We start from the raw sequence: 13,601 nt of genomic DNA, 5'->3' as shown, positions 1-13,601 counted from the left end.
GTTGACCACTAGCCTACCCTGGTTCTGGAGTCTTCAGACCGTCCCCAGTTTTTCCATCCTCTGATCCTCACTGTCAACCTGCGAAGTGGGCAGAGTCTTGTCCCAATTTTAAAGGTGAAGAAATTGAGCCAATTCAGGGGTCACCAGGGTGGGTAACTGATGAAAGAAACACCAGAACCCGTATCTTTGATTCCTTCTCCAGTGTTCTTACCTTATACCACAAAGTACTGTAATAAGAATCTGGCCACACAAACGAGGTCGGGAATCCAGTAGCCTCACTAAGTCAACAAATGCAACAAAAATCACAAAATAACAGTGTGCCCCTAATTAAACCACATGGAATTGAAGACACATAAAGAGACAACAGTTTGACTAAATTTAAAAATGCAAGTAGAAATAGGTAGACATGTATCTGCACCAAATGTTCCCCATTTGATTTGATAGCAGCATAAATGCAGACCAAATCTTTGGGAATTTCTCCCTGACAAGCAAATAAATACCAGTAAACATAAGAAAAATGTCAAAGACACAATGTGGTCTGTTGTTAAAAAATGCTGCCATGGAAAGCGGACACTCTGCTGGCTCCAGTGCATCTAGAAAGAGTATATTATTGCATTTTTAAGAAATGCAAAGGGATTAAACTCTGATAAACATGTCCTTAATCCTTGTAAACCATCCTTTTTTTTTTCACTATGTAGCATGATCTTCAGTACCTAAAAATTAACTTTGAAAATAAAAATTAAGTTATCACCCTAGCCGATTTGGCTCAGTGGATAGAGCACCAGCCTGTGGACTGAAGGGTCCTGGGTTCGATTCCAGTCAAGGTCACATGCCCAGGTTGTGGGCTCGATCCCCAGTAGGGGGTGTGCAGGAGGCAGCTGATCAATGATTCTCTCTCATCATTGATGTTTCTATCTCTCCCTCTCCCTTCTCTCTGAAACCAATAAAAAAAATTTTTTTAAAGAGGCAATGGAAGTACCACTTAAAAAAATTAAGTTATCCATTATTATAAATTTTGTTTACTCGTTTATCTCTAAAAGATATAAAAGAGATACCCTTGACACACCTTTATCTATAAAAACCACTAGGGGTGAGGAAGGGTAATAAATTGGGAGAATTAAACTAGAAAAAGGAAAAAGTTAAGTATGATTCAAAATTGATAAAGGTATCAAAGAGAAGTAAAGTCTCCTTAATTGGTTTGGCTCAGTGGATAGAGCCTGTGGACTCAAGGGTCCCAGGTTCGATTCCAGTCAAGGGCATGTACCTTGGTTGCGGGCACATACCCAGTAGGGAGTATGCAGGAAGCAGCTAGCTGGTCGATGTTTCTCTCTCATCGATGTTTCTAACTCTCTATCCCTCTCCCTTCCTCTCTGCAAAAATTCGATAAAAGTATATTTGGGGGGGAAAAAAGGGGGGTAAGACTAGAGACAGGCAATGATCGCCACCTCGCTCTACCTCACAGACAAGGGACGGCCTGGCCCCAGAAGACCTTCAGGATATAATTCCAGAAAAGCTAGTAGGTACCAACATGGATGAGATGGAAAGTGACAAAATCTGTCTTTAAGAGTCTTAATCATAGAAACGGGAAGAAGAGATGAAAGGAAGAGAGGGAGAGAAACAGAAAGGAAGAAAGCAGAAAGAGGGGCCGTGAGGAAGGCAGGAGAGAAATAAACAACACAACAACAAACACTCTTCAGATCAGAAGAATTCTCAGGGTAACACTAACTGATGACTAACCCATGTATTAAAAAAAAGGGGGGGGGGGGGTTGCCTAGCTGGTTGGCTCAGAGGATAGAGCGTCAGCCCACAGATTGAAGAGTCCCAGGTTCGATTCTGGTCAAGGGCACATACCATGCAGAAGGCAACCAACCAATGTGTCTCTCTCACATCGATGTTTCTCTCTGTCTCTCCCTCTCCCTTCCACTCCCTCTAAAAACCAATGGAAAAATATCCTCAGTGAGGATTAACAACAACAAAAGAAAAAAAAAGGAAGGGAGAGGGGAGGGAAGTGAAGTGACAAATATGAGAACACATTCATCGGTTCAGAGCCCTCAGTGTCACACCACCGAAGTACTCAGTGCCCCACAGGTCACCATCTACGGCCGCACTTCAGCAGGTCCCTTCCACTTCTCTGACACTGAGCCCAAGGAACGCCCCACGCGCCTCTTTGAGTCCCCCGCACGCACGCGCACCTTGGACGGAAAGGAAAGCGGATCCCTCGCGGCCACTGTTCTGGAGGCTGCACTTGATGTGCCCCGCGTCGCTGAGCTGCACGTCGTGGATTATCATCTCGGAGGTGAAGTCGTCGCCCTCCGTGTAGTTCTCGGAGGTGAAGCGGTTGCTGGTGATGATGACCCCCATGGGCGTGACGCTCAGGACCACCGTGCCGTTCAGAGCCCACATGATGAGGCTCCAGCCCTTCGAGACGGTGCAGTTGAAGCGGGCCTCCTGGCCCGCCCGCACCGTGGCGTTCCTGGGTCCTTCTATGATTTGGTAGCTGGATCCAAAGGCTAAAAGACACCCCGTGTTTCAAGTGAGTGATGAGTCGATATAGATCAACTGTAGAGTTTAGCCCTTCTGCCTACAAGTTGTGAGCCCCGTGTGATTGTCCTGTGGCTCAGATCCCAGGTCTTACTGGTCCCAACACCAGGTCTCCCCAGACGATCAGGAGCTTCCAGTGGACAGGAAGCCACTCCGTCCCTCCTCCCCAGGGTCCTCTCCTCGCTCCACAGTCCTCAGCACCCCAGCTGGGTTGGCAGTGAGGGAGCAGTGCCCCTCCTCCTCTTCCTGCGGGATGTGGCCTCAGGTATCTGACCCCAGCGTGGCCCAGACAGCCACCACTCGCCCGGCTCTGTCGCTGTCGGAAGTTGTTCAGCCCCGCTATGAAATGAGCATTTTTCCTCCTGGTGAAATGAGGGGGACCTTCTCCCAGGGCTGGGAGGGGACAGTGGAGTACCTCGTCTTCACAAAGAGGATGGGATCCTGGCATGCTGTGATCATGACCCATGCCTTCCCCTGCACCCTGAGACACCCCCCACCCCCACCCACATGGGGCACTTAGGACAGTGCCTGTGGCTGGAGGATGACCAAGGTTGCGAGGGAAGGAATACAGCTGGAGAGGTGAAATGTGGGTCGTGCATACACTGTCATGGGAAATTCATCTCGAAGTATCAATAAGATGGCACTGTCCCTGGGGCCTCGCCCTCCTCCTGAGGACTAGACGAGACAGAGAGGGATAATGGGTAGAAAGGTGTAGGGAGTTAGATGCCCTCATGAGAACGCCCAGGCAGCCCCTCAGAAAGTCTCCTCGCATCCAGTTGAGTTTAAAACCAGAGTGTGGGACCATGGACTCCAGAATGAGCTTCCTGGCTCACCCTACAAGTCACCTCCACTTCTCCACGCCCCACGCTCCTCGGCGGCAAAACAGGGACGCTAGTGCCACCGGGACTTATGTCAAGGACCAAATAGGACGATCCGTGTAAATCCTTCACGTGACCCGCAGGCACTCAGTGGATGGTCACCGTCACATGACCTGCAAGAAGGGGTCACGTGGACCGACAAGATGAGCCAAGAAAATGAGAGACTAAAGTAGCGCTGCTTCCATCACGCCTTTCCCAACACCCTGCCCTCCGCCACCAGCTGGAAGGCGGGTTCTAAAGAACCTCCTGACAGCCCTAAAGGTTTCTGGGAAGAAAGCGCACCGCTGGACACCCATTGACACAGCAACACTTCGCCTGCGTTCCCAGAATGCACTGCGGGGATGCACCACAGGAACAGGTTAAGGGCGGACAATGAACCACTGCACGGACAGGGTCCGAGGCCAGCAGGACGGGGCGGAGCGGCAGCCAGGGTCAAGGGGGGGGCCACTGGCTCCAAAGAGGCCAACCCGAGGGAAGGTGAGCGGTACTGGTAACTAGGGCTGCTCCTGTGCTGGGTGAGCGTGACCACTGTTCCCTGTTCTTTGCCGTGCCTCCGGGCAGGAGGGCAAGAGAAAGTGACTTAAATAACAGCTCGGGTGGGATCCGCTCCGGCTGGTGCGAGGCTGATCATTTCAGTCCACACACTGTGCCCTCCACGCCCGTCTAAATGCCCTGCTGGCTGCACGTGTGACCAATAAGGCCCAAGGCTGCCTAGCTTGCTTTGCGGCTAGGGAGGTGAGAGGGGGAGAGGGAGGGGGGAGGGACCTGCACCAAATGGGAACCCTCTGAGTTTGAACTTGACCTTTAAGTTAAACAGGAGGCGCCAAACCCTAAGCCAGTGATGGGCAACCTTTTGAGCTTGGTGTGTCCAACTTCGCCAAAAAACTGAGCATAACTCGGGTAGTGTGTCACTTTGAGGAAAAAACTAACTCCAAGACTCTAGTCGCAAATGTTTCATCCTCAGGAGCAGCAAATGTTTCATCCTCGGTATGCGGCCGCGTGTCATCAGAAATGGCTACGCATGTCAGTGCTGACACGCGTGTCATAGGTTCGCCATCACTGCCCTAAGCACTGAGTTGCCCTGGCCAGGCAGCCGCGTCTGGGCTCCCACCACAGGTAACGCCCTCCAGCTCCTCCTCATGACTCAGAAGCTGCCCTTCCGGAAGAGTGGGGTCCTGGGCCACGTTCCTCTCTCCTGCACCCCATCAGCTGGTGGTGTGCGTGACCCTGTCCCACCCAGAGCAAATATGAGCAAACTATAAATAAGACCTTTAATCAAAGTCACCTGCCTCCGCACACAGCTCCCCTCCCCTTTGCTCCCTTTCCCTGTGTAGAGCGAAAGGGCAAGTGAGGGGCAGAGCCATGGGGACCATCAAGTCCCCCTCCCAGGGGCCTCCTGTGCTCTAGCGACAGCCAGCGACAAGTGGTCACCCAACACCAGGTCTCCCCCTCCCCCCGGAGGGGCTTATCCTACCCATATGCAAGATACTTATTCATGCCTGCACTCTCCGATTCCCCAAAGCTTGTCTACAGCCTGCCCCTCGCCCTCTCCCCCGCCCCTCACTCTCTCTCCCACCCCTCACTCTCTCTCCCACCCCTCGCTCTCTCGACTCCTCCACCCTCCTCTCCTCTCCTCTGGCTCCTCCCACAGCACCCCTCACCTTCTCCCACCTCTTAGGTCACGTTGGAAATGAATAGAAAAGCAGGCACTTCAAAGTCAGGTGAAGAAAGAGGAACAACGTGGGGCGAGCGCAGAAGAGACCTGCCCCGTGGAGGCAGCGCCCAAAGGAGAGAGTGGGTGTCCGAACGCCTTCTGTGGGAAGGAAGCTGAGAAGTGGGGGGGAGGGGGGCCAGATGGGTCTCCACTTCCTGCTGAGGGCAACAGGAAGTGCCAGCACCATTGCTGTGCCACCCCCACCCCCCAAACTGCTCTCCATGTGATTAGAGGGATCTCAACACACCAGCATGCTCAGGAACCCCCTTCCCCCCACCCCTCCACCCCAGACTTCGTTTAAAGATGTCCGTCATTCAGGGTGAAGACCAGATAATCCTGAGCATCACCACATCCTAAGACCCTACCTAGTCTCACATCAACTTCCTTTTGCCCCAATATCCGCCCTCTTCCTCACCAACTCTTTCTGGCCCCTTTGCACAGGCAGTGGCCAGCCTGGCATACCAGCCTTACTCCTCAGTGCCCAGCCAGGTTGTCACCTCCTCAGGGAGCCTTCCCAGACCACCCGATTTAGGTTACATGGTTCTATAATGGCTTTCAGAGCGAAGCAATTATCACAGGGGTGATTTTATATTGAATTTTCTATCAATTAATGCCTGTTTCCCCTGTGGCTCTCAACTCTTCGTTGGCACCTCTGCCTGCTTTTGCTCATCTCTGCATCCTAGTGCCAACCAAATGGGGCACAATGGGCCCTCGGTTAATATTCACTGAGTGAGTAAGTGGCCGGGTCCTCGTGACGCTGGGGACGCCGTAGGGGAGAGGCTGGCAGAGGCTGGGGGTGCCCCTGGGGTAGCCCTCAGCTACTCAAAGCCACGTCTGCAAACAAAAATGTCTTTCCCCGAAGAAGTATCCGAGGGGCTCAGTCTGTTGCTTATGGACCCCCCCTCAGGGAGTTCTAGAATTAGCCCAGCACCCTCTCCCCTCTTGGGAAGCCATCGCCAGGCCTCAGCCACCCCTGCCTTCAAAACAGAACTTCAGGAAAAGGTGTCTGGGAGAACTATGCACCCGAGTTCCTCTGGGAGAGAATGTTTGCCGCCGGGGCCGAATGGCCTCATTGCAGCCACGTCCCTAAACTGTGCCGAGCCTGGTTGGCCAGCTGCACAAGCCCCAAGCTCCAGGCCGTGGGGAGGGGCATTCCTCTCCGCGCCACGAACACATGTTATCAGCACCTACTAGACACCCGCACTGCGCGCTACAGGCCTGAGCTCTCGAACATTTTTCCCCAAATACATGTCAACACCACGGCCCGGCGCCCATCGACATCACATGAAAATAACCCAAATCAACATGTAAAACAGTCCTCACTGCATGTCACACACCCCCGGCCCCTCTTCTAGTTCACTCCTTTTTGTTTTTCCCATGCTGTCACCGCCAGAGTCTTAAAAAAACAAAAACACAAAAGACATTATCCAGCCCGGCCGGCGTGGCTCAGTGGTTGAGCACCGACCTCTGAACCAGGAGGTCACGGTTTGATGCCCGGTCAGGGCACAGGCCCAGGTTGCCAACTCGATCCCTAGCGTGGGGTGTGCAGGAGGCAGCCGATCCATGATTCTCTCTCATCATTGATGTTTCTACCTCTCTCTCCCTCCCCTTTCCTCTCTGAGTTCAATAAAAATATAATTTTTAAAAAAACAACATTATCTAGCCATCTGAAATAGAGTTCATCTGTAGGTAAAGTCCAAAACCAGCAGGACATGCTCTGCAGTGAGACGTCAGGACAGTGGTCCCTTTGGGGGGTGGGGGGGGCGGGGAAGGGGCCTGGAAGACGCTTTGGTGGAGGGCTCCTGGCCTCAGTGCTGATACCCGAGGTGTTCGGCTCGTGGCGACTCATCCAGCCGGGCCTTCGTGACTGCGCAGGTCCCGCGTGCAGACTCTCCACTGCGAGGCCTCAAACCCCCGCATGTGGAGCACAGCACGCCTCCCCCGAGGAGAGCAAACCCCAGCCGGAAACGAGACCAGCACACCTGAGCGGCGGCCTGTCCACCAACGGAGCCACAGCAGAGCTGGGGGACAGCCCCAGCTGCCCTGAGACCCCGAGGTCCGCACACCTCAGCTCTGCGAGGCAGAGTCTGACGGGGACCCTGGCCGGGGACACCCCGAGGCACGCCGACCGACACCCTGGGAGAGGTCCAGACAGAAACACAAGAGGGACAGACATCTCAACAGGAGCGATGGCTGTGGAGAGGTCCCGGGGGCACACGGCCAGGAGGCGCGAACCCTGATGGAGAGAACTGGGGTCCGCTGCACCTGCATCACCGCCCCGGAGCTGAGTCAGTGCAGCAAAAAGTGGGCCCCCCTGACACCCCCCAGAGGGAAGGGGCATGGTGGGAGGGGCCTAGGAACAACCCCTGGAGCCACACCCGCCAGCGCCGGGCTTCCCTGGGTCCCCACTCCAAGTGGAAGCCGCGGGACATCCCGCCACGCCCGCGTGACCTACCTGCTAGGCCAGCCACCACGACCAGCGTGGCCAGGACGCCTCTGCAGCTGCCGTCCATGTTGGCATCTCCTCACCTGGGAGAGAAAGCAGGCAGGTGAGCGGGAGCGGGAACAGGCAGCGCTGCGCAGAGCCTGACCAGCCCCGGGTCCGAGGACGGAGGGGTCAACACTCCTGGTGTGGCCCGTGGACCAGCCTCACCTACGGCCTTGTTAGAAAGCCAGACGCTGGGCCATCCCACTCCTGCTAGGCCGGCGACGCCAGGGCTGAGCCCGCAGCCTGTCTAAGTAACGTGCGTTTCTGGCATGTGCTCAAGTCCGAGAATCACTGTGTCACCTGACCTTACTCCCAAGCCCAGGATCCATTCCGGGGTGCCTGGGATACCCTTGCCACTGAGTTGCTGTCCACGGTGTGATAGCCTGGACTTACGGCAATTCGCTGCAACCGTGACGCTTGGATCGCTGAGCAAGGAAACTCCTGCGTAAGACACGTCTACATGATCAAGAGGAAAAGCAGGGACAGGAGGAAGAACAGATCAGAAGCCTGTGAGGAGGCAGCAAGAGGAGTGGAGAGAAACAGAAGAGGGAATGCGTGTGCGGGAGGAGTGCGGGTGGGCTGGCTGTCACTTCGCCCAGGGAGGCCCGCAATGAGGGTCCCTCACCCGAGCTTCCCAGGCAGAGAAGCAGCAGTGCCAAGGCCCTGGGTGGCTGGTGACTGGCACACTTGAGGAACTGCAGCGAGGGGGCTGGGGCTGGGGCAGGGGAGGGGTGAAAGGGGAGAAGTCAGAAGTCAAGAGGCGACAGAGTGAGGTCTTCCCCCCTCTGGCAGCACGCGGGGATCCCGCCACGTACACCTCTCGGCCCTCCCTTTCAACCCTTTGCTCTTCGGCGACCCTCTTGCTCAGCCTCCATCTCTGCATCTTTTTCTCCTCATTCTTCCCTTCTCCCCAGGACAGGGGCCCGCCCAAGGCAGTCACCGGCACTGCCGGGTCTCACGGAAGCAGGCAGGGCTACATCACCCCCCGAACGTGTCATGAACTGTCTACAAAATAATAAAACCATAGCCACTCCTCCTTAGCCCGAGGAAAGGCCTCTATGGCTCACATTCCTCCACCACCATGTGGAGCAGTGACCCCGATTTCACAGCTGTGCTGGGGGCAGCCACACCTCCCTGGAGGACATGGGGTGCCGGCTCCGTCAGAGCCCCGTGCGGGATTTTTGCAGTGTGCTGACACCCCGGCCAGGGCTCTGGTCCCTTTCCTCTCTTACAGGCCGAGGGGACAGACTCACGAGCAGAAATACAAGCCCTGAACTGGGCACCGGGGAAGGCAGCCACACGGCATCGGGGAACACGCCTCCCACATGGCGCTGAGGGAAACAGCAGCAGCGCGAGGGGTCGCAGTGACACTCAGGCCGTGACCACGTGTCACAAGCGCGTGTAGTACTGTGTAGTCACAGCCCATGAGAAGGAACATGAGACCATGTGTTACATGTGAGTGTAGTGCTAGGTAGTCACAGCACATGAGAAGGAACATGGGACTGCATGGTACATATATCTGTGGTACTAGGTAGCCACAGCCCATGAGAAGGAACATGGGACCACATGCTATATGTATGTGTGGTGCTGGGTAGTCACAGTCCATGAGAAGGAACATGGGTTCGTATGTTTTATGTGAGTGTGGTGCTGGGTAGTCACAGCCCATGAGAAGGAACATGAGACCATGTGTTACATGTGAGTGTAGTGCTAGGTAGTCACAGCACATGAAAAGGAACATGGGTCCGTATGTTACATGTGAGTGTGGTGCTGGGTAGTCACAGCCCATGAGAAGGAACACGGGCTTCCGCCCCCTGTTTCTGACGTCTCTGGGAAGCAGATGTCAGCATGTGCATGACCATAACCTCTGTGTCCAGCATGAGGTTCAGTGTCTGGGCTGGGAGCTTCCCGTGTGGAGCCCCGCCCCTTGCCGTGATCTGAACTAGACCCAGCAAAGCCCTTGACACTGTGCGCCTGGCAGCAGCTGTGCACACAGCGAACCGACACCGCAGCCCTGGAGACGGGCTCAACATCCCCAATCAAAGCACCTACTTCCGAGGTTCAGCGAGCACAACCCCACACGTTCATCACCACCAATCGTCTAGAATGCTGGACCCCCGCAGAGGAAGAGGGAGAAACTGAGCCCGGGGCCCACACGGTGGCACAGTCTCCCGAGAGCAATAAAGGAGCAGTGCGCCCCGCGCCCAGGAAGCCTGGGCCACAGCTAAAGGTCACCGGGAAACGCCTCCGTCGCTGATAAGCGGTCAGGCCGCCCAGTAGGAACGATGACGGCTTATTAATGCCTCACCCCGCCACCGCCCACACGCCGTCTCGCTGGTTCTCTGTCGGGGGCTCCACTTCCGAGGAGCCGGGCAGAGCCAGGACGGTGGTGTAGGGTCGGGAGAGCACGGACGAGGGTCTTTGAGGGGGATGTGAGACGCGGGTTTGGTCGGAAGGGTGTGTGCAGGAGGGAACTGTCATAAAGCTGATTTCAAGTGCAAACTGAAACCAGACAAGCCACGTAAGTGCTTGAGGACCTGTGCCGGGTCATTTGCACGTTACTACCTCTAAGGAGTAGTCTGACGGGCCCCTGGATTTTAAGTCCTCATGCATTTCATTGGGGAAGACTTGAACTACCTACTTTTAGTGGAAAATTTTCAGTCTTCTTGAAAGTCTTAAAGCTTATTAGATTGTATTCAATAGACAGGATTTAACCCCCAATCAATTCCTTAAAGCCCCAAGGAGTCCAAAACACTTGAATCATCGGACGCCCCCAGATAGCCCCCTCAGGAAGAAAACTGCTGAATCTGACCATGTCCCTTAACCGCCCCACGCCCAAATGCCTATTCCCGGGCTCTCGGCCCGAGCTTGTTACCAGAACATCCAAAGGAGACCGTCCCTCTCTGGTAGCAAAATGCAAACCACTGTGCCTATGAGAGGGTAGCAATGCCCCTGGACCCTCAGTCCCCCCGGCTCTGCGTGCCCCGCACTGGGAGGTGCCCCGCACTGGGAGGTGCCGAGGCACCCGGATTTGGGCAGATCTTTTTTTCCAGAAGTTGTCACAACCCTTGGAACAGCCAAATTCCTTTTATGATCCTGAAGCCGGAAAGACCACGCATGCCTGTTAGACTCAGGGCAGCCTCGGAACTGCACGTCGCCTGCCCACAGGCCTCTCCTCAGGCACTTAATCAAACGCCAGGGAACGTGTGTCTGGGCACACCGGAGTCACAGTAATTTTCCGGCGCGGAAGCCTGACCTCCCCGGTCCCAGCCCCGGCTGGCTCTCAGAGCATCCCTGCGAGCTGGGGCAGGGACGCCCTCTTGATTAGACATCGTCTCAAATTCCTTCACCCTCAGAGCCGCCGCCCTCTCAATGTTTAACTCCGAGGGAGTGGGAGCCAGGACAGGTTTGGATCGCCCAACACTTTCCCTGGGAGAACAGCCGGCGTCCTGCTGCCTGGAGAGCCCAGCACCTGGGCCGGACCCGCTGCACCTGTCCGGGACCCCACCGGGCCGTCTTACCGCCGCAGGTAGATCGTCTCTCCAGGCTCCCGCAGCCGTCTTGGCCTCCGTCCTCTCTCTGCACAAACACAGGAACAATTCAATCAGCCACAGAGAACCCTGACCCGGGCTCGGCCCTGAGCAGGAAGTTCCTCACCAAAGGGCTGTCACGTCACAGGCCAGGCTCTGAACGCAGAGGCAGCCTCCGCCAGCCGCGGGCCCTCGCTCCCCGAAGGTGCGGGCGTGCCAGCATGTTTCCTGGTAATCATTAGCCAGCCCCCAGCAGCAGCCCAGGAAGTCCGGCCCAGGAATGCCAAGGCCTGGGGCCGGCACGGACCTGGCTTGGCTCGGCCTGCAGGGCCTGCTCCTCCTCGGGGCCTTTCCAAGTCCTGCCGAGCCCAGACCGTCGGGCCCCCCCGCTGTCCTCCGCCACCGGCTGCAGGCTGCCAGGCCCTGCCGCCCCAGGACGCAGCCCAGCCAACCTTGCGCCCTGTGGCCTCTGGCAAGGCCAGGGACTGGTGAAGCCGGTTCCCTGCCGGCGGCACCTCCACACGCACAAGAACGGGTTCTTTGTGAAAGAAAAACAAGGGAGTCCTTGGGGTGCAGAGCCCTGGACGGTGGCCACCTTGAGGAGTGAATCAGCTTCCTGAGAATGTCAGCTCCGAGCTGTTATGTAGGAAGTTTGCTGGGGCCTCCCAGGCCCCACGCCCAGCCCCTCAGGTATAAACAAAGGAACTGGGCCGTTCTGAGCGGTGTGACAATTTCTGGAAAAAGCCATCGCCCTAAGTCCCGGTGAGCAGCCCCATATTGAACTGTCCGCTCTTACGAGGTTCTTTTTCAGTACCTGGCTTGTCTTCCCATTACATTTCTGTAGTATTTTTTTCTTGATTTCAGAGAGGAAAGAAGAGGTAGAGAGAGAAAGAAACATCAATAATGCGAGAGAATCATTGATCAGCTGCCTCCTGCATGCCCCACGCTGGGGATGGAGCCCACAACCCAGGCATGTGCCCTGACAGGGAATCGAACCCTGACCTCCTGGTCCATAGATGGATGCTCAACCCTGAGCCACGCCTGCTGGGCTCCCGCATTACTTTTTTTTTTTTTTAATTTCTTTATTGATTATGGTGTTACATATGTGTCCTTATTCCCCCATTACCCCCTTCAATCCCCCACTCATGCCCTCATCCCCCTGTTGTCTGTGTCCATTGGTTAGGCTTATGTACATGCATACAAGTCCTTTGGTTGATCTCTCCCCCTCACCTCCACCCTCCCCTACCTTCCCTCTGATGTTTGATGGTCCCCATTACATTTTAATCTTGTGAGGGACTCAGGGTCAAGGGCATCTACACAGATACAGGTACCAACAGAAATGAGGATTATGTATTTAGAATGAGACCCTGAAGTAAATAAGTGGGAACTGCTGCCTCTTCCGGTGGAAGGAGATCCGAATATAGCACCCCAAAATAGTCACTTTGGCAGAAAGATTATTTTAAGCTGAAGACATTTGAGATCCAACAGATGAAAGGAAAACAACGCCTCAGAGCAGCAATTTTGGGCACTGGGGCTTCCATAAATTATTCTTCTCCCAGGATCTCCTCCCAGAGGGAGAGCACAGACCCACCCAACTCCCTTCTCCTGGGAGTTTATGATCCTGAAGACGGAAAGACCACGCGTACCCATTAGACAAACATTCCCACTTTATTACCTCCTGTCCATGCTCCTAAAAATATATTTATCTTTCCTCAAGAAACCTCTTTTCATCCCATTTCCCTTTTTCCTACTAAATTAGGGATATAAACCTTTAACCACTAAATGAGCCAATTACTTGTTTGTTGGTCCTATATGCATGCAAAATAAACTTTTTCTCCAGTTAATCTGACTTTTTAATTCACAAGCCCCAGCCACTGGACATAAGAGGATAGAGAAAAGATTTTTTTTCCCTTTCTACGAAGCCCTATGTTAGGAGCTGTTCAGAAAAATGGTGAGCAAACCAGATGCTCAGGGAGTCGATAAGTTAGTCTGATAATCTTACAAATCTAACCGGGGTCATAGCATCTTAGTCACAAGCCTTGCCACTTATGAATCAGGGTCATCAGGCCTAGCACAATACTAAACTCAAATAACTTTAGAATAATGATCCACAGGAATAAAAAAAAAATCTAAGGCCAGTATAATCCTTTTTGCCTTGATGTGCTTTTTAAAAATTTCCTCAGCTTCAGTCCTAATATTTAGAACAGTGATGGGCAACCTTTTGAGCTTGGTGTGTCAAACTTCGCCAAAAAACTGAGCATAACTCGGGTAGTGTGTCACTTTGAGGAAAAAACTAACTCCAAGACTCTAGTCGCAAATGTTTCATCCTCAGGAGCAGCACATGTTTCATCCTCGGCATGCAGCCGCGTGTCATCAGAAATGGCTACGCATGTCAGTGCTGACACGCATGTCATAGGTTCGCCATCACTGATTTAGAATATCAGTCAGCACTT

General features: G+C 54.3%; 1 protein-coding gene across 3 annotated transcripts in view; it reads right to left on the bottom strand.

Moving 5' to 3' along the window:
• The window catches only part of IGSF5 (immunoglobulin superfamily member 5), a 35,522-nt gene extending 24,150 nt beyond the window's left edge, over positions 1-11,372 (bottom strand). For 2 of the 3 annotated variants that reach the window (XM_054710724.1, XM_054710740.1), the window contains exons 1-3: positions 11,140-11,372; positions 7,589-7,662; positions 2,193-2,510 (exon numbers count right to left, since the gene is read on the bottom strand). In XM_054710724.1, coding sequence (XP_054566699.1) covers positions 2,193-2,510; positions 7,589-7,646 — 376 coding nt within the window. In that variant the 5' untranslated portion in view covers positions 7,647-7,662; positions 11,140-11,372. Of the gene's footprint in view, positions 1-2,192; positions 2,511-7,588; positions 7,663-8,014; positions 8,068-11,139 lie in introns of those variants that run through there. The other variant, XM_054710734.1, reaches the window with a different exon arrangement.
• Positions 11,373-13,601: the final 2,229 nt, after the last annotated feature.

This window comes from Eptesicus fuscus, chromosome 3 (assembly GCF_027574615.1).
Source record: "Eptesicus fuscus isolate TK198812 chromosome 3, DD_ASM_mEF_20220401, whole genome shotgun sequence".
NCBI lineage: Eukaryota > Metazoa > Chordata > Mammalia > Chiroptera > Vespertilionidae > Eptesicus > Eptesicus fuscus.
The sequence above is the reverse complement of the archived record's forward strand: the minus strand, read 5'-3'. Positions and strand labels throughout refer to the sequence as shown.